Consider the following 26,363-nt stretch of genomic DNA (forward strand, 5'->3'; position numbering starts at 1 on the left):
TGAGTTCGAGAGTTCGAGGCTAGCCTGGTCTACAGAGTGAGTTCCAGGACAGCCAGGGCTCCACAGAGAAACCCTGTCTCGAAAAAACCAAAAAAAAAACAAAAAAAAAAAAAAAGAGATCTAGGCTGAACATAACATGGTGTGTATTCACGTATCAGTGGCATAGAGCTGGTTGTGGAGTGTATGCCTTTAGTCCCAGCACTCTCGAGGCAGAGGCAGGTGGATCACTATGAGTTCAAGGCCAGCCTGGTCTACTCAGAGAATCTCTGTCTTGACCACCCCACCCCCTAAAAATCCCTCTGGATGGCGCCTGTATGTATGAGGTACAGGGATGATCTGGGAAGAGAGGGAGGGGGGACACGAGGTCCAATGACTGAGCTCGGGGCACTGTGATGTTTGACTCCGGGCTATTTTGTTTTGCATTATGGACCTAGGAGTTGAACCCAGAGCCTTGCACATGCTGAGCAGAACCCTCCTCTGAACTATATTCTCAGACTAGAACCATCATGTTTGAAGGTTGGAGGGCTGAGGAGGGGCTGGCAGAGGAAGCAAAGAGGGAAGGAAACAGAATAGGACAACAAGAGTAAAGAGAAGAAAGAGATTTAGTCTTCCTGTCTTAAAACTATACCTTACCTTCTTGAGATATGTGTACCCTGTTATGTTCACTCAGCAATATGCACCCGGTTATATTCACCCAGTCATGCACTCAGCTATGTGCATCAAGCTATGTGCACCCAGCTATGTACACTCAGCTATGTGCACCCAGCCATGCACCGAGCTATGCACCCAGCTATGTGCACCCAGCTATGTGCACTCAGCTGTGTGCACCCAGCTATGTGCACCCAGCCATGCACCCAGCTATGTGCACCCAGCTATGTGCACCCAGCTATGTGCACCCAGCCATGCACCCAGCTATGTGCACTCACCTATGTGCACTCACCTATGTGCACCCAGCTATGTGCACCCAGCCATGCACCCAGCTATGTGCACTCACCTATGTGCACTCACCTATGTGCACCCAGCTATGTGCACCCAGCTATGTGCTCCCAGCTATATGTACCCAGCTATGTGCGCCCAGCCATGCACCCAGCTATGTGTACCCAGCTATGCACCCACCCATGTGGATACCCAGCCATGTACCCAGCTACGTGCACCCAACCATGTCCTCAGATTCTTCTGCTTTTCTGGAACTTATTATCCTAGTGATTTCTCCTCTCCAGGCAGTCCGTGTGTCCAGCCTCCCTGCTGTATCCAAACATCTTCCTTCCTGCTTTTTTTTTTTGACATGTGTTCTCCCCAGATTCCTATATAAGTCAGCCATTTTGGCTGCGCTATGCTGGTCTCACCTCCTGGCCTCTGACTCTCTTCTCTCTCCTTCCCCCTTTCCTCACATGGCTCCGCTCAGTTTGCCCGTTGTGTTCAGTCAGGACTCTTCCAGATGCGTCTGCTGTGCCCTCCCTTATATAAACCCCTTAGGAACAGTCATGCCCTTCCTCCCTCCCTCTCTCCCTCCCTCCCTCCCTCTCTCCCTCCCTCCCTTCCTTCCTTCCTTCCTCCTTTCCTTCCTTCTTTCCTTCTTGTCTTTTTAATTCAACACAGAATTTACTATGCAGCCTCGGCTGGCTTTGCTTTGTATTGTTTATATACAGTGTCTTGCTATATGACCCAAACGCTTGCTCCAGCCTTCCAATTGTGGACCCACAGGTGTGTATCCACTGCGCCCCATTCCTCTTCTTGTGACATTCATTTAGCTCATTATTTATTTCTATTTTTGAGGTACGATCTCTATCTAGGTTCCTGGCTGGCTTTGACTAAGACTTAGCACTCCGTAGCCTCTCAGATTTTGGGATTACAGGCCTTAGCCACCATGTCCAGTTTCTTCCGGCTCATTTGTTTTTAAAACAATGTTTTATGTAGCCAAGGCTGGCCTTCCACTCCCTAAGTCGCCGAAGATGGTCTTAAACTCTCCTGATCCTCTTGTTTCCACCTTAGCCTCAGCCAAGTGCCGGTATTACAGGTATGTGCTGTAACATCAACCCTCTGTTGATGGGCTCCCTGACAAGATGGCTGCCCAATAGCTCATCAGCCCAGCCTCTTCACTGTACAGATAGGAAAGGAAAAGAGATTTATCCATGGTTATATATTTGGAAGTGACTGAGTTCTGGCTCTTCATGGTCAGATGGCCACGCAGGAGGGACCCCTATGTCTTACCTCTATGTGATAAGGATTCAAGTGGCCCGTTAGTATCCAGAGGGAACACCCACCAAGTCTCAGGGTTGCTGAGTAGCATGAGTCTGGGGTCTGGCACTGCTCGCAGAAAGGAGGGTGTGGAAGTGCAGCAACCATTGTGACTCTTGAAAACTTAGAGCCTTGGTGACTTTCCAGTGCCTTAGGACAAGCTAAAACCTTGGTAAGAATGGTGGTGACTAGTGAGTAGAAAGAAAGTACTGTAGCCTGGGCTCAGGACTCAGGGGATGGGCTGTCACTGTGGTTGATCCTAAGTATGGGAGCTGGGATGACTATTTATTTATTTATTACTGCCCATTTACATGTGTGTTCCCGGAGCTAACCCTGGGGCTCACACATGCTGGGAAAGCACTGTTCCCCTCAGCAACCTCCCCAGGCCTTTTATCCCTTTTTAGTTTGAGACAGGGTCTTCCTAGGTTACCTCTGCTAGTCTTGAAGTCACTCTGTAGCCCAAGGAAGCCTTTAACTTGTAACCGTCTGTGCCACCCCCATGAGTAGCTGGAGTTACAGGCCTGTGCCACAGAGCCTGGCAGTGCTCATAATAGTGTTGTCACTCCTTGTCAGAAGCCTGCTGATGACAAATACTATATTATACACATGAGAGAGGGCTCGTGCATAAAGGGCGTGGTAGCTATAGAATTTATAGCTTATAGAAATATTCTATAATAGTTTATAGAAATTGGACAACTTGTCCAAAGTCACATGGCTGGATGGGGGCAGCTTATGCAGATGTTACTTGTAGAGAATACAGAGAAAGAAGATGTAGGTTATCTGTACAAACAATTATCCGATGGTCTTCCCAGGCCTCTCAGCCTAATGCTCATTTTTTGGCTTTATTGCTGATTTCTGTTGTGTAACTCTTCTCTTCCCTATCTCGGCTTGCCTCTAGTCCTAAAGACATGGATGGAGTATTGCCGTGGGCTGGGTCTCACTCCTAGGAATAGTTTATGGGTGTCTTTATTGACGTCAGCCCACACTGCCTTGGGCTTCCCCACATCTGTCTCAGTGCTCTTGAAGTTACACCTTTAAGAGCCCGTTTTCTTTTATGTGTTCTGATTGGGGAGGAGCGGGCTAAGTATGTGTGCAGATGTATATTTGTATATGTGCACACATGTGCACATGCATGTGAAGACCAGAGCAACATTAAGTGCTACTCTTGCTGAGACTCCACCCACCTGGCGCTCACAAGTTATACCAGCCTAGCTGGCGGGCACCTAGCTGGCGATTGGGTTTCTGAGTTCAAGGCCAGCCTGGTCTATATAAGCAAGTTCCAGGTCAGCTAGGGCTATACAAAGACACCATCTCAGTAAAAGAAGAAGAAGAGCAGGATGAGGAGGAGAAAGAGGAAGAAGAGGAAGAGGAGGAAGAAGAGGAGGAAGAGGAGAGAGCTCTTTTCAATAAAAGAGCATGCTCACTGTCTCTGAAGATGCTCTCTACAGGGATACCGCTAGTACTTTGCCACCCAAACTCCTTTCTGCTCATCATCAGCAGAGCTGAGTTCTCACACTGCTAACAGGAGCATCCTTTTATTTAATTCTCTGTGAAGCTGTTTGTTGTGCCATGAAGGTGATAAAGAGTTGAGTTTTGTTCCCCGGTTGTCATACTATAAACATATATTTATTAGAAAAGGAGACTACGAAGCCGTGAGTTGTTCTCTAGGGAGGCAGCTCAGCAAAGTGCTGGCCCTGTAGATGTGGGGACTGGAGTTCAATCCCCAGAACCCTTGTTTAAAAAACAATTAGGTGTAATCTTTCTTGTAATCTCAACTCTGGAGAGGTTGGAGACAAATGATTCCTGAGGTTCATTGTCTAGCGGGTATCTTATTTAGTGAGTTCCAGGGGAGGGAGTAATTGTCTTTAGAGAAAAAAGTCAGATAGTACCTTGAGGAATGGCACGCGAGGCTGTCTTCTGCCCGCCACACAGGAACACAGGAGCACATACATATGTGCGCACACAAGCAAACATGCATGCACACAAGTAAATGAGCTGTAAACATCTGGATGACCTCTAGACTGCTTTTCTATGCTCATAATTATATTCACTCAAAATTGGATCTTCCCGACTTATAATTTCTTTTTTTTTTTAATTGAAAAGCATCTTTCAATGTCAGTAAAAATACAGTGATCTGTGTGTCTGAAAAAGATAAGGTCCAGTCACCAAAGCAGATGTGGCTCTGCCTGTCAGGGTTCCTGTACAGGCCACGTAGGCAGGGCAAGTGAAAGCAGAGACCGGGTGATTCAACTAGTCTGTGGCAGGAGGTAAGAGGTCTGGCATGCTGCTGGCAGCACTAGCTTTGGGGGATGCTTTTTATTTTTTGACATGGGGTCTGTGTTGTGCAGGCGAGTCTTAAACTCCTAGGCTGAAGCAGTTCCCCTACCATAGCCTCCCAAATGAGTAACTGGGAAACTGGGATTTCTGCAATCATACCTGTCAGGAGCCTTTTGTGTTTCTTCTGTCTCTGAGCTGTATGTACAGCCTCTAGCCACGGTTCAAATCTGAGGATCCATCAGGTCTCCTGTACCTCCGTCTGCCCATGCCTCGCTGCTGCACGGTGAAGTGGATCTTAGTGTGTTCAGAAAAGAAGGAGCCAGAGACCTAATTCCCAATATAGCTGCTAATCCCCTAATTCTCTGACCTCTCCAGTCCTGGGCTGTTCGTCCTTTCTTTCCCACTTGGAACCCTGAGGAGTCACAGGCAGCAGAGATGGAGAGTAAGAAGGTACTAGCGGTGTGTGGCTTTCGGTTCAATTAGGTCTTTCAAAGCACAGGATGCTAAATTTTACTTCAACAAGCACGTTCCTGCTGTTGTTCTACAGCATCGCTGATGATTCGCTGTTCGACCTTCAATACATTGTATCTGTTTTGTTTGTTATGTTTTGTTTTGTTTGAGACAGGGTTTCTCTATGTAGCCCTGGCTGTCCTAGAACTCACTCTGTAGACCAGGCTGGCCTCGAACTCAGAAATCCACCTGCCTCCGCCTCCCAAGTGCTGGGATTAAAGGCCTGCGCCACTACCGCCCAGCTACATTGTATCATTTTTGACCCAAGCGAAAGTGAACTGTTCTCTTAGATGTGCGTGTAAATGTGTGTCCTCTGAGTATCAAAGTGGATGGCGGCTCTCTTATGAGGCCTGTGTATTTTCTCAAGCAAAGGATCTGTAAAATAGTGCATTTTCCAAGATGTCTACAAAGTAGATATAGATAAATAATAGAGAGAGGACGGATGGAGGAACGATTAGATTGTTATACAGAAATGAAATCTGAGGGCTGGGAATAGAGCTCATCTGCCAGTCTTGAAACAAGGTCCCTGTTTGACCCACGAGCCTCGAAAAAAAAACTGTTTCTGTGCATTTAAATTCTATCAGCCGTATGTTAATACCACCCTTGCAAAAACTGTAAATCTCTAGATTTTATAGATAGGTCCAGTCTCTGATATTGATCTCTATAATTATAATCGGAATTGCATAGTTATTGTATCTTTGTCTTGTTTTTGTTAGGAAAGAATTCCTAGCAATTACATAGTCCTGGACTTTTGTAGCATACCTTGGTGAACTTCTATTCAAATATAGTTACAATGTTGAAGGTACCTAGCCATCTGCCTTTTCTTCTTGGTTTCTGGGTGTGTTGGGAGAAAAAAAGTCTCTCCTTTCCAATGTAACTACACGAGATCTAGGCTGTCTGTGCTCACTTTGTCCTTATAAGGCTATCCTGTTTTATCACTTCCTGCTTCAGCTCCTGACTTTTTCCCTCTTCCTCTCTCTGGGCCCTGGGTGGATGCTTGCTCCTTGTGGCAGGGCAGTAACTGTTCACAGCTGTGTGAACCGGGGGTGGACCAGGCACAGCTTGGAGTTTTAACTTTCATTTTACAAAGACGCATGTTTGGCTGTTGCAGCAGGCAAGTTGTAACTGGTACTTACTTCTTGTTCCTCTAGAACACTGAAAGTCTCCCCCAGCACTTTAGAAGAGGGACCCTGTCTGTCTTAAAGAAGAAGTGGGAGAACCCAGTGGCTGGGGCAGAATCTCACACAGACTCGCTGCTGAACAGCAGCCCTGAGGGTGAGCACACAGCAGACCACCCTCCTGCTGAAGTGACGGACAAGGCTGCTCCTGGAGCTAGAGCTGACCGGGAAGAACAGACCCAGCCCAAACCTAGATTTGGATCTCGTCCGGAAGCTGTTATTCAGTGTCGGTATCCCCGCTCGGAGGACAGCCACGATTTTAAAGCCCAGGCCACAGAGAGCCAAAAAATGGAAAACTGTCTGGGAGATTCCAAGCATGAAGCAGAGAAGCCCGAAATGAACGAAAACACAGAAACTTCAGGCAAAATAGAGAAATACAACGTTCCACTGAACAGACTAAAGATGATGTTTGAGAAAGGTGAACACAGCCAAAACAAGGTAAGAGCCGGGCGGGTGTGGAGCTCACTTTGGGGAAACGTGTACTAACCAAGGCTGGTTTTCTACATCTGGCCAGCTGTAGCAGTCAGTGTGTGGTCAGTCTGTCTTTTGATTCGAGTTGCATTCATAAAAGTCTCAAATGGACTATTTACAGAGGCTGGGATTTGAGTCCCCGTCCCGTTTCATGTTAAATCTAGCTCATTCTGGGATTCAGGTTGGTACCTACCAGGGAAGAGTTTGGATACAGACAGGACTGTGTGCTCTCAGACACTTACCCTTTTAATTTGTCTTCCTGTGTCTTTTGTCATCTGCAGCCTTGGGGATGAAACTGCTGTTTGAATTGCTATCTGCTTAGAACGCAGCTGCAGACTGAGGGTTAAGGCCAGGGTTGAGCATTGGGACTGAGGCTTGGTTGTCTCCACGCTAGCTAAGCCCCCTCTCTTCTCAGCTTGCTCATCTGTGCCTCCCAACAAATGTTTTTTATCAGCTAAACTCCTCTCCCAGGAAAAACCAGCGCTGAGAGCCAGGCTAGTGTAGCTTTCAGGAGTTTTGACTTGCAAATACACAGGGTTGTATTTTCCTGCATCTGGTAATGAAATTGGATCCTTCGTGTGCATTGCACAGCAAGTCCCCAGAGGGAATTACTTAACTAGAAAATGAGTTGCATATGCTCATGCCTTACAGCGCACTCCAGGGGCTGCAGAACTGGTCAGGTTTTCCAGTTTGCTCAGACTTTCCTACGTATCTGGCGTTGTGTACGGAATGGTTTGTTACGAAGGCCCTCGGAATGAAACAAACAGATCTGATGGATAGCAAAACCATCATTTACTCGAGATTCCAGCTCCATGGGAAAGCTGTCTTTTCTTGAGCTAAACATTTGGCCCAAATCTCTGTATTGGTACAGTAATAGCATGAGGCATTCCTTCTGAGATAAAGAAAATAGATAACTCATCCTGGAATCCTGGGTTATGTCAGGGCTGGGGCTGTCAGTTCCTTCCAGTAACTCCCTGCATCTGCCGCCTTCCTGCCCAGGGAAGGTCTGGATTGGACGCATCTTTGAACTGTAGGAAGAATTTTCAGGCTTTTCGTTTTCTTCTTCTGAGTTTGCGCTGTAGCTCTGTTTTAATGCTGGAACCAATCGGCAAGAGATACAACCACAAAGCAGTTTTATGGCTTTTCTTAAACTCCTCTCTCAACTTTTTTATTTCCCTGGGCCTGCCAACTCCCTCTTTCCCCTTTGTGGTCTTAATAAAAAAAAATTTTTTTTTTTATTTAAATGGGAAGAAGAATTTTAAATGGAAGGGGAAAAAATGTAAGAAATCCTAAATGGAGAGGAAGGGGCTTTGTGGGGACTCAAAGGGGCTTTGTAAGTCTCCTCACAGACCCCGCAGGGTGGGACGGCTGATGTCATGCAGCACACACAATGTGGGTTCAGTGTAAAGGCCTGTGCGTGTCAGAACTGGCCCAAGGTAGGAAATGACTGGGACAGCCGAAAACAAAAATGCTGGTTATGTGTAAGACTCTGAGAGAGAGAGACTGTCTTCTCGTAAATGTCTAGTGAGAGATGGGTCAAGACAAGCCTGTTTAAAGAAATAGTCAAAGTAGGAGGTGGGGGCTACCCATCCTATAAAGAACAACCCTTAGCTAAACACACTGACCTACGGCCCCTGCCCATAATCTTAGCACTCGGGAGGCTGAGGCAAGCCAAGTTACAGTGTGACACCCTGTGTGGGTTCCCCTGACCCTGCAGAAGGAAGGAAGGAAGGAAGGAAGGAAGGAAGGAAGGAAGGAAGGAAGGAAGGAAGGAAGGGGGAGGAGGAGGAGGGAGGGAAAGAGAAAGATCCTTCAGGATCAGCATTGACATCAGGCAACCTCATGGCTAAACTCATTGGAAATGTATGTTCTGAGGGTCACCTGGGCGTTTGGGGGTCTGGATATTCCCGTGTGTGCCTTTCTTAACTTCCTAGATTAAACAGTCCTTTGTCTCTCGGTTTTATAGCCGTTTCAGAGCAAGCATAATTATCTATGTAGGAAATATCATGAGTCACTTTTAAAGGTTTTGTCCAGGACTGAAGCTGTAGCCCAGTGGTGGTTTTGGCTAGCATTTGCAAGACCTCTAAGCTCAATCTCCAGAAGTACTCACTCCCACTACACACACACACACACACACACACACACAGCACACATACATACACACAGTACACATACACACACACTCTTTCTCACACACACACAGAGCACACATACATACACACAGTACACACACACACACACACTCACACTCTCTCTCTCCCTCTCTCCCTGACACACACACACACACACACACACACACACACACAGAGCACACATACATACACACAGTACACACATACACACTCACACTCTCACACATACACACAGCACACATACATACACACAGTACACATACACACATTCACACACTCCCACTCCCACATACACACTCAAACACACATACTTTGGTTTGATGTATGTGTGTACTTGTGTCTTTGATTGTGTATTTAAAAGAAGGCCTCATTGTGTAGCCCTAGCTGGCTCTGGAACTCACTTTGTATAGTAAGCTGGCCTCAAACTCACATAGATCCTCCTGCCTCTGCCTCCATAGTGCTAGGGTTCAAGATAAGCTCTACTGTACCTGACTGTTTAGTCCAATATCTCAATTAAACTGTTAAATTTTTTTTTTGTCTATTTTGGAGAATAACCAACGTGTTTGCTGTGAGATTGTGGTTATTGCTGGCACAGTTTCATTTTTAGCACACAGACAAGGCTTTGATCAGAAGCTACATGTTTAAGTATTTGGGAAAGTCTGAGAAGTAAGGAGCACTGGTCCCCCCTCCAGGAGTAAGACCATGTAAGTACAGCTCAGAACTTGTCAGTCAGTGACAGCTACTGACATATGAAATGTGAGCCCAGCACTCGGGAATTTTAGGCTAGCCTGGGCTACAAAATAAATTTGAGGCCTGTCTAGAGCCTGGCCTATATAGTGAGACTTACTCTGAAAATAAGCCGGATTGTAGAAATGATGACAGTGTTTTCTTTAGTTTGGCATGACAGTGACACATGAGGGCATACGTGTGTTGTTACAGTGGAGGGAACCCTTTGAGAGAAGAGAGGCACCTTGATAAAACCTGAGCTTATCCATAACTACTCTACAGCCTGCATCAGAGAACCAGTTTCTATGTGCCTCCTTGAGGGTGGGATTGGGCTTATTCTATTAGATTCACTTATTTTGTGTGTAGATGATTTTGCCTCTGTGCATGTCTGTGTACCATGTGCATGCCCACAGGGACCAGAAGAGGGCACCAGAGTCCCTGGAACTGGAGTTATGGATGGTTGTGAACCACTGTGTGGGTGCTAGGAGCCAAATCCAGGGTATGGTTTGGTTTGGTTTGGTTTGGTTTGGTTTGGTTTGGTTTGGTTTGGTTTGGTTTGGTTTGATTTGATTTGGTTTGGTTTGTGTCAGGGTCGCATGTAGCCCAGGCTAGCCTTAAGCTCCTTATCCTCCTGCCTCCTCCCAAGCGCTGGGATGATTGGTGTATATTACCACACCTCTTCCATATGCATATTAACCTAACTTTTAATTGGTTTAGTACATCACCTCTAATTCATGTAGTAGTTTGAAAGTGTAGGACTGCCGGGCGGTGGAGGCGCACGCCTTTAATCCCAGCACTTGGGAGGCAGAGGCAGGCGGATTTCTGAGTTTGAGGCCAGCCTGGTCTACAGAGTGAGTTCCAGGACAGCCAAGGCTACACAGAGAAACCCTGTCTTGAAAAACCAAAAAAAAAAAAAAAGAAAGAAAGAAAGAAAGTGTAGGACTGTTGTACCCAACTGTTCACTGTAGCTGAACATGTCTTATAAAAGATGCATCCATATAAATTAAAGTTTCTTTTCTAATTAATGGTTTCATGCGATCCTTCAATCTTTTGTGAGATAAGAAAGGCTCTGGGTGTAAAGTTGCCTCTTGAGGAATCCTGATATTTTTCAGTTTTTTTTTCCCTGAATGGCTGCTGTTGACCTATCAGCCAGAGGTCAGGCATCTCTTTTAATCTGACTCATGCCAACTCACTGCTTCCTGCTTCCAGCCAGTGATATCTGCACACATAAGCTCTCTGTTTTCCCATCCCACTGAGTTTCTATGTGTTTTGTTTGATTGTTTGTTTGTTTTGGGGGGTTTTGAGACAGGGCTTCGCTGTGTAGCCCTGGCTGTCCAGGAACTCACTCTGTAGACCAGGCTGGCCTCGGAACTCACAGAGATCCTCCTGCCTCTGCCTCCTGAGTGCTGGGATTACAAGCATGGACCACCACTGTCCAGTATATATGGGTTTTAGACATGGACTTTAGTCACTACTTACCTCTCTGTTTTGTAGCTTTAACTTACTTTACTTTATCTCTGTTTAGTCTCTGTTACATAGTCCCAAGAATGTATCTTCCAGTTCATGTTCTTCCCCTTTTATGGGGATGTGTTTCATTATACCGTGTCATCACTTCCCAATAATTAGATTCTTTTCCAGCTCTGAGCATCTTGGCAGAAATGTCTTGTCTTGAGTAATTTCTTTGGGCTGTATTCTGTGATGTATACCATATTTAGAAGAAACACTCTTCTGGGCATTTTTCTTACGTACTCTCAGCTGCTTCAAAACCAGGACCGCCCGAGCACATCATCCTGAAAGCTTCACCAGTTGTTGTTGGTTTTGTGGAATCCTTAACTATTCTTATGTACATGCCTGTTTTGCCTGTGTGTGCACCACACGGGTGCCTGGTGTCCGTGGTCAGAAGAAGGCATCAGAATCCCTGGAACTGAAGTTGTGGATCAGTGTGAGCTTCCGTGTGGCTGCTGCCAGCGGAACCTGGGTCCTCTGGAAGAGCAGCAAGTGTTCTTACTGCTGTCCTGTTTCTCCAGCCCCAGATTCTTTTGTTTGTTTTTTTTTTTTTTTTTTTTTTTTTGGTTTTTCGAGACAGGGTTTCTCTGTGTAGCCCTGGCTGTCCTGGAACTCACTCTGTAGACCAGGCTGGCCTCGAACTCAGAAATCCGCCTGCCTCTGCCTCCCAAGTGCTGGGATTAAAGGCGCGCGCCACCACCGCCCAGCCGAGCCCCAGATTTTTAACTACAGAATTAGCTTACTAGATACAAAATATCACTCCTTTCCTCCCTTTCTTTCTTTCTCTCTCTCTCTCTCTCTCTCTCTCTCTCTTTCTTTCTTTCCTTCTTTCTTTCTTTCTTTCTTTCTTTCTTTCTTTCTTCTTTTTTGTCCTTATTGTAAGGTTAATAGAAATTTTTATCAGACACTTGGAAATACAGAAAATGTAGAGACAGTCTGTATCTAGAGATAAGTACTTCTCTGTTTTCACTAGGGTTTCTATTGCTGTGATAAAACACCAGGACCAAAAACAACTTGGGGGGAGAAAGGGTTTATTCTATCTACATTTCCAGGTAATACTCCATCACTGAGGCAGTCAGGGCAGGAACCTGCAGACAGAAGCGGATGCAGAGGCCATGGAGCGGGGCTGCTCACTGGCTTGCTCAGTCTGCTTTCTTATAGAACCCAGAGATGGTACCCCCCACAGTCAGCTGGGCCCTCCCCCATCAATCATCAAGAAAACGCAGCCTAGGCTTTCCCATAGGCCAATCTGGTTGGGGCATTTTCTCAGTTGAGAGTCCCTTTTCTCAAATGACTTTAGTCTGTGTCAAGCTGACATAAAACTGGCCAGCATACCCTCCTATGTGCATTTCTTATATAAACAAACCATTTTGTTCATTAGAAAATTTTTGTCTTTAATCCCAGCACTTGGGAGGCAGAAGCAGGTGGATTTCTGAGTTCGAGGCCAGCCTGGTCTACAGAGTGAGTTCCAGGACAGTCAGGGCTACACAGAGAAACCCAGTCTCAAAACACAAAAAAACAAAAATTTTTTTTGTTACTTAACACTTTGAGAAGTTAAGAGATGTATACCTCAACATTTCTATATGTAGGCCAGCAAAATCCCATTTTCCCATAAACCCTGCTCTTCCTCCCTCCTTTCTTGGTTTTTAGGAAATCTGAGAATCTGAAGGAAGGTCCAGGAGAGAAGGAAGAAGGAAGTGAAGGAGTGAAGTATAAAACCCTTGACAAGGCGTTAAGTTAGCTTCTCTGTGGGGAGGAGACAGGAGCTCATGTAGCCCAGGCTATTCTCAGAATCTGTCCTCAAACCCCTGATCCTCCTGTCTCTACCTCCCAGAAGCTGGAGTTATGGGTGTGCACCACAACACCCAACTTTGCCAAGTGTAGCCTCCCGTGGCTCACACCTTTAAGGCAGGTGTGTCTCTTTGAGTTCAAGCTTAGCTTAGTCTACGATGCAAGTTCTAGGACTACCAGAGCTACATAGTGAGATCCTCTCTTGAAGAAAAAAAAACCCAAAAACCAAAAGAAATCAAGGTGTGGTGATGCACACCTTTAATTCCAACCCATGGGAGGCAGAGGCAGGTGAATTTCTGAGTTTGAGGCCAGCCTGGTCTACAGAGTGAGTTCTAGGATAGCCAACGCTACACAGAAAAAGTGTGTCTCATCAACCTACTTTTTTTTGGAGACCAGGTCTTTTGATGATCTCACAGGACCTGAAGTTCAACAAGTTGGCAGGCTAGCTGGCCACCAGGCTCCAGTGATCCACCTATCTGTTCATCCTTGAACTGGGATTACACACTTACACTGGTTTTTGACATATGCCTGTAACCCCCTGGCAATCTCAAGACTCAGCCAAGAGGATCACCATGAGTTCAGGCAAGCTTGAGCTATAGAGAGAAAATAATTTTCCTGAAAATAATGGTAGATGAGCTAGGAAGCCGTGCTTTGTTAATCATCTAGGAAAAAATATTCTACTTTCCTGGCTAAAAGCCCCAAGTGCTTACTCTCTTATTGGTATATGTTAGTGCATTTGATTGATGCTTTCACAGAAAATATTTAGGAGTTCACATCTGTCGCTGTCAGCTGACAGGGAAGAAGGACTTGTAGGGTGGGTCCAGCCAAGCCCTAGGAAATTCCACAAAGCCTTAAACTATCTTGTCTTTTCTCTCTTGGCAAAGAGTAACTAACTCCTGGAGTGTCCATGTGTCCAAGTAAAAAAGACTGGAATGATAAGTAAATCTGTTGCAGGGTGTGTGTGTGTGTGTGTGTGTGTGTGTGTGTGTGTGTGTGTATTCGTGACTGCTTGACACACCTTTTTTGTTTTGTTCCATTTGGGCCTTTTCCCCTCTTACATCCTTGAGAAACAGTGCCCCTTCCTGCACTTGACATCACTTGTAAACTGTGACCTAACCCACATGCAATCTGACATGCTCCTGGGGGCTTGCACTGTTAGCACCTCTGCTGGAAGCTGGAACACTGAAAGTGAAAACCAGAGCCTCACCTGGGCCTATCCCAGATGGCTGGTCAGAGCCAGATTCCTCCCCGGAACCAATTCGCACAGCCAGTTCCCAGTTTCCGGGAAGGTCAGGCTCATTCTCCCTGCCCCGGCTAGCCTTGGAACCCTGCCTTGGCCTCCCAAGGATTCAGATTCTAATCCTACCCCACCAGACCCAACCAAACCTATTTCTAAGGCTCCTGTGTGACCACTGTTCTGCTTTGTCCTGTTTTTAGCTTTTGATGTTTTGTGGTGCTTGTTTGGTTGGGATTTTGGTTTTGTTGTGCTTGGTCTTGCTACCTGAGTCTGGCCTCCAGCTGGATCCTCCTGCCACAGAAGAAAGCCTCCAATGTCATTCTCCAAGAGCTGTCTACCTTGTTTCTTTCTTGTTTGTTTACTTTGTGGTTTTCATAAAATTCACTGGGGGAAGGGCACTTACCTTACCTCTGTGTGGAAGTCAGGAAAGCTGCCAAGAGCCAGGCCTCCCCTCTAAGGTTGATCTTGGGGATTGAACTCATCATGAAGCCTGATATCCACTGAACCATTTCACTGACTCGTGTGGCTGCCTAGTGAACGTCAGGGAACCACCTGTTTCCACTTCCCCAGAACTGGAATTATAAGTATATACCCCCATGTATGAGTAAAAGGAAAGAATTCTGGGGGACACAGTCACGTCTTCATGTTTGTAAGGCAAATACTTGATTAGCTGAGCTGTCTCCTTAATACGGCTCTGTTGTACACAGGGTCTCACTAACCCAGGCTGCCCTCAGACTTGCTATGAAGCTGAGGATGACCTTTGAACTCCCAGTTCCTACTGCTGATGTGCTGAAATTATAGGCCCAAGCTACCACACCCATAATTTTAGGTCTCACTATGTTGCCCTGGATGTCCTGGAACTGGCCGTGTAAACCAGGATGGCCCCTCTAGCCTTCTCCTCTAGAGTGTGAGGTTACAGCTCTGACACACCCCACTTTTAACCCAAGCACTGAAGTTAAAAGCCACCAAGGTGGGAAGCGTTATTCACATGAAAGGAAAGATGGTGTTTCTGTACCCGGGAGCTGTTCCCTTCTTTCCACACAAGGCAGGGGCGTGAGACTAGGACCAGCACTGAGCTAGGACCAGTGCTGAGCTTTGCAGGTTGCAACTCCTGTGCAGCAGATACTCCTGGGTTTGTACTTGAATTTTATCTTCGGCAGAATATAAATTCCTCTATTAAGAATGTAGAACCTAGGAGCTGGGGAGATGGCTTAGCGGTTAAGAGCACTGACTGCTCTTCCAGAGGACCTGAGTTCAATTCCCAGCAACCACATAGTAGCTCACAATCATCTGTAATGAGATCTGGTGCCTTCTTTTGGCATGCAAGCATACATGCAGTATAGAACATTGTATAATAAATAAATAAATAAATAAATAAATAAATAAATAAATAAATAAATCTTTAAAGGGGAGGGTGGGATATAGAACCTAGCCAGTCAAGAAAATACATGTCTTTAGTCCTAGCATTCTTTAATCCTAGGCAGAGGCAGGAGGATCACTGTGGTTCAAAACCACCCTGATCTTCATTGTGAGTTCCAAGCCAGTTGGGACTTTGTAGTTAGACCTATCTCAGAAAGAAAAAGGAGAGAAAGTAAAGCCTAGTCCCAATACATTCTGTACACGCATGTAATTGTCAAGATATGTAGAATAGGGGGCTGGAGAGATGGCTCAGCGGTTAAGAGCACTGGCTGCTCTTCCAGAGGTCCTGAGTTCAAATCCCAGCAACCACATGGTGGCTCACAACCATCCACAATGGGGTCTGATGCCCTCTTCTGGTGCGTCTGAAGACAGCAACCATGTACTTACATACATTAAATAAATTTAAAAAAAATTAAGAAATATGTAGAATAGAAAATACTTGTTTTAAAAAAATAAGTATTTAGGGCTGGTAAGATGGCACAGCAGGTAAGAGCAGGTGATTGGCCAGCCCAATGACCTGAGGTCAGATCCCTGGATCCAGAAGTAGCAGGAGAAGCAGCTCTTGAGAGTCGTTCTCCAACCTTCACATGTACACTGTGGGACATGTGTTCGTGTGTGCTCACACATACACAATAAACATGTGTACACTGTGGGCCATGTGTGCATGCATGCTCTCACACACAATAAAATAGGGTTTTGTTATTGTTTTTTTCTTTTAAAGAAAAATCTATAACAAGTTCAGGCCCAGGATGGTCTATATAGTAAGACTTTATCCTCTGCCCACCTAAATATAAAGAGAGGGAGGGAAGAAAGGAGGGAAAGAGGGAGGGAGGGAGGGAGGGAGAAGAAGAGAAAGGATAAAGACTGAAAAAATAATTTTTTGGGGGGGGGTTTGAGGTATATTTGTAGTTTCCAGGATTTCTCTTTTTTTGAGTCCTGAAAATACGAATGTCTGAATTTTTTGTGCTAATTATCTTATAGCATACTGACACGTGGAGTTGAACCTTTGGAACCTGGGTGGTGATCACTGTTAATTTTTTGTCCTTGTTCCAAAGAGCCAATAGTCAGCTTTTAAAGGAAAAGTTTATGTTGGCTCTCCTTCTTAGATCCCTGCAAAGGTTTTGCCCTCCCTCAGCATCGGGCTGGGCCCAAGCCTTCATCATTTGTCCTCTGCAAGATCCATAATGTGGATGGGGCGTGAGTTCCCCTTGGCTGTCAGTTTTCCTCTTTCCCAGAGGAAAAAATATTGAGCCAAATAAGTCATAGATGTAGTTGCTGTGGCAATGTTAGCATTCTATTTGTTTTGGCTTATGAGACAAGGTCTTAGTTTATAGCCACTCTGACCTGGAACTCATGATGGTCCTCCTGCCTCAGTCTCCTGGGTGTTAGGATTCCACGTATAACTCACCGCCCACTCCCTGTTTTATTTTGGGTTTTATTTGAAATATGTTATTATCGGACGATTAGAGCTAATAAGGAGGGAATTGTCTTGAACATGTAGTTAATTTATGAAGTCAGTCCATTTAAAAGTTTAGTAACTTTTACCAGTGTATGTTAACACAAGACAAACACATGATAAAATATCCGTTCATACAAAGGAAGCAAAAGTATCTGAGCAAGGCAAGACTTTTTGTAAAAGGGGTTCACACCAGCTAACAGCACACTAGGCCAAAATGGCTCCTACCCTTTCTCCCTGAGGGTGGTGACTACAGTTTCTACCATGGGTGGAAGCTCAACTTCACAGTCCGCCAGGATTGGCTAACCACCGTTGCCTGACTAACTATGTTGGATTTAAAAAGAAAAAAGAAGTTTCTCACATGTTGAATTCAAGAGTTTCAACTGTAGAATACTTAACCAAGGATATTCAGGGCTCTGAATTTGATGGACAAGCTGGAGGGAAGTCGGGAGTGGGAATGGAGAGAGGGTGCAGGGAGGCGGAGATGTGTCTCTTACCTCTGACAAACTGCCTTTCAGTAATTCCCAGCAGATATTTGAATGGCAGAATCTGGCTGAAGGCGTCATTACAGAATGTGATATTCCACATCTGTGTTTGAAATACTCTGTGAAACTAAGTGGCTTTTTCTTGAGTATGTTTCTAGTCCTAAAATGATAATTTAAAACTTTATATGTAGCTAGGCAGTGGTGGTGCATGCCTTTAATCCCAGCACTTGGGAGGCAGAGGAAGAAGGATTTCTGAGTTCGAGGCCAGCCTGGTCTACAGAGTGAGTTCCAGGACAGCCAGGGCTACATAGAGAAACCCTGTCTCAAAAAACCAAAAATAAAAACAAAACCAAAAAAAAAACCCAAAACCTAAAACTTTATGTTTTGGTTTTTGTAAGACGAGATCTTCTATAGCCTCCTATGTTTGCACAGTCTGCCCTTGAATTCCTGATCCCCCTGCCTCTGACAGGATTAATTACAGGTGTATGCCACCACATTCTGACTAATTTGTAACTGTAACTAAAGGTCTGTCCAAAATATGAGACACAAAGTGTTGGGATTTGAGGAATTCCAAAACACTTTATTCAAAAATCTGTGCCCAGTGTCTGCAGCATAGCTCAGTGTGCAGCACTTGCCTGGTGTGTGCAAGGACCCAGGTTTGATCCTCAGCACTGAAGAGACAAATTATGCTACAGTCTACAAGTCCTGGGAGTGTATGAGGGCGGAGACCTGGGCTCCCTCCATGGGCTTGCAGGCCAGTGGAAGGACAGCCTCAGGGATCTACCAAGCATTGCAATAAAGCATGACTGGGTCCTTCAGACTGCAGGAAGGGTAGCTAAATGTATGTAGAAGTGAGTGGTACCTTGTCCTGAAAAATAGCATTTCCTAGACAGAAGGACAAACATGATATGGGTGGAGGGAGCCTCATTGACTACACCACAGAGCCTCAGAGCCATTTGAGTTCCCTGAAGGATAAAAGATGTGGCAGAGAATATCCAGAGAGGAGGCTGGGTAGGCGCTGACCAGCATGGGGAGGTTGGTGGGGGGGGGGTGGGGGCGGGTTGTCTCGAATGTGCTAAAACACTTGCAATGGCATTCAAGGGCTGATTGGAAGTTCTGAAAGAATTTTGAACAGGGGACTTCAGGGAAGATGTAGATTTTAGAATAATTACTTTTTATTAGTTGGGATAATGGCAGCCTCTCAAAGACTGGGTTAGGAGGTGGAAAAAGGAGCCAATTAAGAAGATAATGAGATCGTTAAAAGAGCCGTGATGAAGGCAGCAACAGCAGGGAGCTGAGAGGTGGAGAGGGAGAACAGCGGGTGCTGCCTGTGCCTCAGCCGTTCCTAAGGGACTTGTTGTTGTCCTTTGAGATGCGAGGCTCTCCTCAGGCAGCTGTGCCAGACGCGTAAGCTGGCCAGCCGGCGGCTGGCAACAGCAAAGAGCTTTGTCTATTCACAGGGACTTGTTTCTCTGTGAGCACCTGTGAGTATGTGCTGCTTGGCAGTTGAAAAGCTCTAATAATCTTCTGGGTCTTATTAATGAAAGACTTGTGAGCCTTACATCAGTATTTCCTGTCTTCTGGACAGAGTCTCTGGACCCAAAGCCGAAATGCAGGCGGAAGGAGGCTCTCTGAAAACAGCTGTTCCCTGGACGACTTGGAAATAGGTGCTGGTAAGTAAGCAGAGAGGTGGATGAGGTCCTCTGAGAAGCTACTCAGCCGCTGTAGAACCTTTTTTTTTTTTTTAGATTTATTTATTTTATGTATATGAGTATACTTTAGTAATCTTCAGACACACCAGAAGAATGCACTGGATCCCATTACAGATGGTTGTGAGCCACCATGTGGTTGCTGGGAATTGAACTCAGGACCTCTAGAAGAGCAAGTGCTCTTAACCACTGAGCCATCTCTCCAGCCTGCTATAGAACCTTTCAAGCTAAAACCCTGTGCTTCCAAAGGAAGACTGACGCACGTTAGAGAGACATCTGCGTGTTAGCTGCAAGATGGTCCCGACTGCTCTGCTCTCTCTTAGCTTTCCTGAGTTTTATTTTTGTCCTTTGTTTGAGACAAGATCTGTAGCCCAGGCTGGCCTAGAACATCCTATGTGGCCAATGTTGACCTTGAACTGCTGATTTTCTGGTCCCAGGATTAGAGACAGGAGCACATTTTAATCCATCCTTGGGGACCTTCCCTGAGGTGACAGGTGGAGTATTGCAGATGCTTTGACACCACAGTTATCTGGAACTGGAGGACGTCAGGAGATGGATTGAATCCCTGACCAAGATTGCTTATCCTGAGCTGGGGATGTAGCTTAGGGGTAGCCTGGGGGCTTAGTGTACACAAAACCCTGAGTTTGAGTCTCAGCACCACCAAAAAATAAGGAATAAAAATTTTAAAATTGTGTGTGTGTATGTGTACAACATGTATATTTATGGCAAAGGCACCCCTCAATTTTAGGAAGGTGAATTAAAGTTATCTTATGAAAGATAATTACATTTCTATTTTCTTTTTATGTGTGTGTGTGCTTTTGATTGTTGGTTTGGGGTTTTTGTTTTTTAAACAGGGTCCCCACTCGGTAGGCCTTGAATATGTGGCACTCCTGCCTCAGTCTCCCCAGTGCTGGGACTACAGACGAGAGCTAGTACACCTTCTTCTAACAGAAAAAAAAAGCTATGCATTAGATCGTAGTCACTCGGGACTTAGAATCCCTTTTATCCTCTAACAAAGCGTGTTATTTCCACACTTCCAGGTCATTTGTCTTCCTCCGCGTTCAACTCGGAGAAAAATGAGAGTAAGCGGAACCTGGAGCTGCCACGCCTCTCTGAAACCTCCATAAAGGACCGCATGGCCAAGTACCAGGCGGCCGTGTCCAAGCAGAGCAGCCCAGCCAGCTACACAGTACGTGTCCTGCACTGTTCTTATTCACTCCTCCAGCCTCCAGCCTGCAGCTGGAAAATGCCTGGGGGCGGGGCTGACCTCTGACCCCGCCCCTTTAATAAGCCCCGCCCCACGTAGTCGCCATTTTCTGGTCTTGGTTTTGCCCCTCCGGTTCGTGAGCACATTCAGACCTTGCTCGTTTTCTATGATGTCACCAGCTGTGATCTCAAGACCTTTCCTGGCCGTACAGTGGATGTTTAGGGTTAAACTCAGGCCTGTGCACACGCTAAGCAAGCAGTGAGTTATGCCTACAACTCACTTCCCTTTTCAAGAGCATCATGGGAAATATAAAAAAAACCCCACAGTAAGTACATTTGAACATTAATGTGGAGTATTTTTAAGTTTTTCATTGAAATATTGTTCATGGAACATAAAATTGACATTCTGTCGAAAGCACAGGCAGGCTGAGGATGCATCTCAGTGGTAGAGCCTTTGCCTAGCTTGCTTGAGGCCCTGGGTCTGATCTCTGGCTCCGCAGAGAAAGCAGACTGTCTTCGTCAGGGTTTCTATTCCTACATAAACATCACGACCAAGAAGCAAGTTGGGGAGCAAAGGGTTTATTCAGCTTACACTTCCACATTGCAGTTCATCACCAAAGGAAGTTAGGACTGGAACTCAAGCAGGGCAGGAAGCAGGAGCTGATGCAGAGACCATGGAGGGACGTCACTTACTGGCTTGCTTCCCCTGGCTTGCTCAGCTTGCTTTCTTATAGAACCCAAGACTACCAGCCTAGGGATGCCACCACCCACAATGGGCCTTCCCACCCTTGATCACTAATTGAGAAAATGCCTTAGAGCTTGGATCTCATGGAGGCATTTCCTCAAGGGAGGCTCCTTTCTCTGTGATAACTCCAGCTTGTGTCAAGTTGACACAAAACCAGACCTTACACAGACCAAGTCCACACTTAGGTGATTTTTAAAAGTGTGTTCACAAGGTTGTACAACTATGACTGCTATCTTAAGTCCAGAACCTTTCTGACATCCCACAAAGTAATTCCTTAATCAGTCAGTCACCCAGTGAACCACTGGTCTGCTTCCTGCCTCTGTGGATCTTCATATCCTTGACACTTCACTTAAAGATTCTGTGAGAACTGGGAATGAGGCACCATGGTACAGCATTTACCTGAAGCTCAGGATTTCATTCCCAATATAAGGACGCCATATGTGGTCCAGCCAATCTTGAACCCTTATGATGCCATGCTTTCCTGCAGAGGAAGAATGGTGTATTAGAAAGAGGGCATTAGGAATGACTGGAAGATGCCATGCTTGATGAAGGAAAAGTTTGGTATTCCATGTCTCCCACTCCCAACCCTGTAACGCCAAGAATCAAAGCACGTATGTGTAAACGCTCTTCCACTCAGTCACACCCCGGCCCCCAAACCTGTCATTCTTCTTGTTGTTCTTTCTGAGACGGGTCTCGAGATGCAGCCCTGGCTGTCCCGGAACTCACTCTGTAGACCAGGCTGGTCTCGAACTCAGAGATCCGCCTGCCTCTGCCTCCCAAGTGCTGGGATTAAAGGCGTGCGCCACCACTGCCCGGCTTCTCACAGTCGTTTTAACAAGAGGAAATGTGTATGAATCGATATGGTGAAGCCCCACAGTTTTCCTGAGTGTGGAAAATGAGTGGAGTTAGGCTTCCCTTAGAACATAGATCCGAAGATGCAGAGCTTTGCTTCCTGCCTGTTACTGGAGATGTCTGTCTGTCTGTGCCTTCCTACTGCAAACAAAAAACCCAGGTGACTCCTTGGGTGGGAGAACCTGTTCAGCGACCTTGGTTTTTATTTTATTTATTTATTTATTTATTTATTTATTTATTGCGTTTTGCGCTTTACATTTTGCACACTGGAAGGTGCAGGGGGCATGACGGTAACAGAGCATCCTCCCGATGACCAGGTTTTTGTTCTTCATTTTGAAATGGTCTGCTGTATCCCAGACTGACCTCAAACTGCCTATGTAGCCAAGACTGATTTTTGAACTCCTGATCCTCCAGCCTCCAGCTCCCAAGAGCTGGAATTACAGGCTTGTGCCACTACATCTGGTTTTGTGGATGGAACCCAGGGCTTTAGATGTGTCAGGCAAAGCTCTCCACCAGCTGTGCTATGTCCTTAGCTCCCCCTTAAAACAGAACAAAACCTCAAGGGTGTAGCAGCATAGGATGGATGACCATTTGAAGTCAGTTCCTGGGCAGCCAGGCCACTGAGATCTTATCTCTAAGTAAGTACTCCTGGGAGAGTTTCTGTGTTAACGCTCTGCTCTGGAAATTTCAAGAATTGAGAAATCTTTGGAAATTCTTGTGAAAAGTACAGTTTTATCTCATCCTCAAAGAATGTCTCAAATTCCTCACAGGACACAACTGTCCTCGGCAGCAGCTTAGAGGGGAGCTTAGAGATAGACAGACAGACAGACAGACAGACAGACAGTTAGTGCAGTTCGGGTGACTGTCTCCTAATAGGCGCCCTTCCATAGCAGAGACTGTCCACTCTGGAGTATCAGACAGGACTGTAGCAAGCTCACTCCGCCCACTTTGGTTAGCTCCGTGGCTTTACATGACTTCTTTCCTTCTGAACCTAAAGACTCACAGAGAGGGGATGGAAATGTAGCCCAGTCAGTGGAGTGGTTTCTAGTGCAGCCTTGGGTTTAATGCCCAGGTTCCATTGAACTGGATGTGGTGACACTCCAGCACTTGAGGGGTGTAGGCAGGGGGGAGGGATCAAAACTTCAGGGTTATCCTTGACTATATAGTAAGTCTAAGGCCAGCATGGACTATGTGAGAGCCTGTCAGAAAGAGAGAAAGGCGGGGCTAGAGATATGGCTCAGTGGTTATGAGTTAAGAGGTTAAGACTGCTCTTCCAGAGGTCCTGAGTTCAATTCCCAGTAACCACATGGTGGCTCACAACCACCAGTAATGGGATCTGATGCCCTCTTCTGGTGTGTCTGAAGACTGCAACATGTACTCATACATAAAATAAATAAATCTTTAAAAAAAAAAAAAAGGAAAGAAAGCATAGTTAAGATAGGAAATGTCCATCTGTATCTCCCCCTTGGTTGGTTTTATTTTGAACTAGTAAATTAGTTCACATTCTATTACGAACCTCACGGCAGTACAAATGCATGGGTTTTGTTTTGTTTTATGTTGAGGCTCTTTTATGAAATACAGGTCAAATTGTGTTTTTTATGAATTTTATGTGAAACACTTGCTTTTGAAAGCTCCATAGAAAAAGACTGCTTATGGTGTCACTCAGTATAACTTCGGTTTTCATATGTATCCATCATCCTGTCTTTCTTTCCAGGCCGGGCATTTATATCTATGGTCAGTATATTTTCTTAATTATTGGCACTTGGCATCCCCTCTCCCTGCTCCAGAATGGGGTCTTTTCTGGATGAAACTCACAAGCTTTGCACTTTCACAAGCTGTGCTGTTAGAAGAGAGAATCACGAGAATGCGGTGTGCTGGAGGGCGGCTGGGGAGGGGGCGGCCACGTTGACGTGTCTGTCTTCTGATGAGCATCCAGTTTGAGACAGGCACACTGATATTTAACTCAGAGGTGCGCGTCCACACGGCTGCTTTGGTCATCTCACTGGTCAGTGGGTTTGCTTGTGACGGGATTGATTTGATCTGAGTTCTAGGAGGAAGAATTTATTATTTTTTTTTTACACGTGCCACGTTTGTTTGAAGGACGGACGTGAAGAGACCGGGATGGTAGGTGTTTTGAGTAGGTTTCACGGGTTATTTTTTATTTTGTAGAGTGAGCTGAAAACCAGCGAAAATAAAATTCATAAATGGGAACAGAAGGAGAATGTGCCCCCAGGTCCCGAGGCCTGCAGCATCCATCAGGAAGAGAGCAAGGTAGGTCGGCACGCCAGTGTCCAGTTGGTGGGGAAGCATGTGTTCTAAATTAGGTCTTAAAATTAGAAAGGAGTCTGACTCTAGGCTGCAGTGTCTGGGAATTTGGTGGCAGCTGCCAGGGCAGATTGTCTTTTTTGCAGGTCACATAATTTCAGTTAGGAGGCATTGCAGTTTTATAGCTGACCAAGTAATGAGTCTTCACTGGAAAATTATTTTGTTCAGCAAATGCTCAGAAGGCGGAAAAGCTAAAGTCGTTTATAAAAAAATCTGACCAGATAGATAATTTTTTTTTTAAAGATTTATTTATTTATTTTATTTATGAATAGTACACTGTAGCTGTCTTCAGACACACCAGAAGAGGTCATCCAATCTCATTACGGATGGTTTTGAGCCACCATGTGGTTGCTGGGATTTGAACTCAGGACCTCTGGAAGAACAGTCAGTGCTGTTAACCGCTGAGCCATCTCTCCAGCCCCAGATAGATAATTTTTATTTTTTTAAAAACTTGTTTAAGATTGACTTTATTGTACGTGTGTAATGTTTTGCCTGAGTGTATGTATGTGCGCAGTGTGAGTGACTGGCGCCCTCGGAGTCAGAGGAGGAGTCACATATGGTTGTGAACCACCATGTGGGTGCTGGGAATTGAACCCAGGTCCTCTGCAAGAACAACAAGTGCTTTAAACCTTTGAGCCATCTCTCCAGCCCTGAGATACTATCTTTCAAACACTCATGTATACTTTTTTTTTTTTTTGGTTTTTTGAGACAGGATTTCTCTGTGTAGCCCTGGCTGTCCTGGAACTCACTCTGTAGACCAGGCTGCCCTCGAACTCAGAAATCCGCCTGCCTCTGCCTCCCAAGTGCTGGGCTTAAAGGCGTGTGCCACCACCGCCCGGCATGTATACTTCTTAAATATATACTTAAAGGATTTTTTAAAAAAGATTTTCTTTTGTTTGCTTGTTTTGTCTCAAATTTGTTTTGAGATGAAGGTCTCTGTGGCTCAGGCTCATCTTGAACTTGTACATTCCAGCAATCCTTCTGCCTCAGCCTCTTAAAACACTGAGACTACAAGCTTTTGACGCCACTCCTTTTTTTAAAAGAAAAGATGTATTTATTTTATGTGTGTGAGTGCTCTATCTGCATGTACACCTGCAGGCCAGAAGAGGGCAGCAGATCACATTACAGATGGTTGTAAAACCCAACGTGGTTGCCGGGGATTGAACTCAGGACCTCTGGAAGGACAGACAGTGCTCTTTACCACTGAGCCATCTCTCCAGCCCATGACACCACTCTTACTTGTTTGGTCTTGGCTTTGCTATAATAGTGATTATCCCCAGGCTGTGCACATTCTAGGCAAGTGTTCTACCACTGAGTTATGTCTCCAGCCCTCGCTCTAGGGCTGAGAATCCTAGGTAGTGTGTTAAGCATTAGAAATTCGAAGCGTAGAAACTAAAGGCTGGGGCAGCAAGTTGGTTTCCCAGAGAAAGGCACATGCAGGCAAAGCTGAGGACCCGAGTCCAATCTCCAGGTGGACATGGTGGAAGGAGAGAGCCGACTCCTGAGAGACGTCCTCTGACCTCCACATGTGTGCTGTGGTATATCCTCAGCTCACACATATAACATTTAACTAATTAACATAATGGAGGGCTAAAGCCATAAAGGCTGAGGCAGGCATAGCAGATAGCAGTAACATTAGAAGCAAGGAAGGGAGCAAAAGCCAGAGGAACATGAGTGTAAGGCCAGTGCGGTATGCATGGAAAGTCTCAGGCCAGCAAGAGCCTGTTTAAAACAGAAAAATAGCACACAAACGTTTATTCTCATTCAGATTCTCCCTCCCTCCCTCCCTCCTTCGCCCTACTCCCCAAGCCATGTGGCCTTCATGTTCAAGAACACTAACAAGCTAGCCCTCTAGCATGTTAACTATCAAGAATCATTCTGGTAGGTTCCCTAAGAGATGGTGGGGCCATGGAGTTCAGAGCTAGCTAAGCTGACTTCTTCAGGAAGATGATGTCTGAGCCAAGCCTTGAGGAATATGCAGGAACAGGCCAAGGGCGCGGAGAAGAGGGAAAATAAAAAAGAACAGACACGCAGGCATAGTGGAGTGCAGAGACCCGGGGCTGACCTCTTAGGAATTGCTGTTCAATCGATTTGGCAAGG

At 45.7% G+C, this 26,363-nt stretch overlaps 1 protein-coding gene across 1 annotated transcript in view; it reads left to right on the forward strand.

Moving 5' to 3' along the window:
* Nucleotides 1–26,363, forward strand: part of Lima1 (LIM domain and actin binding 1) — a 98,515-nt gene that overhangs the window by 52,344 nt on the left and 19,808 nt on the right. Inside the window, exons 4-7 of the mRNA XM_028788344.1 lie at nucleotides 6,177–6,641; nucleotides 19,015–19,099; nucleotides 20,176–20,324; nucleotides 24,108–24,209. Coding sequence (XP_028644177.1) covers nucleotides 6,177–6,641; nucleotides 19,015–19,099; nucleotides 20,176–20,324; nucleotides 24,108–24,209 — 801 coding nt within the window. The remainder of the gene's footprint in view (nucleotides 1–6,176; nucleotides 6,642–19,014; nucleotides 19,100–20,175; nucleotides 20,325–24,107; nucleotides 24,210–26,363) is intronic.

Source organism: Grammomys surdaster, unplaced genomic scaffold, assembly GCF_004785775.1.
Source record: "Grammomys surdaster isolate TR1022 unplaced genomic scaffold, NIH_TR_1.0 125742, whole genome shotgun sequence".
Classification (NCBI taxonomy): domain Eukaryota; kingdom Metazoa; phylum Chordata; class Mammalia; order Rodentia; family Muridae; genus Grammomys; species Grammomys surdaster.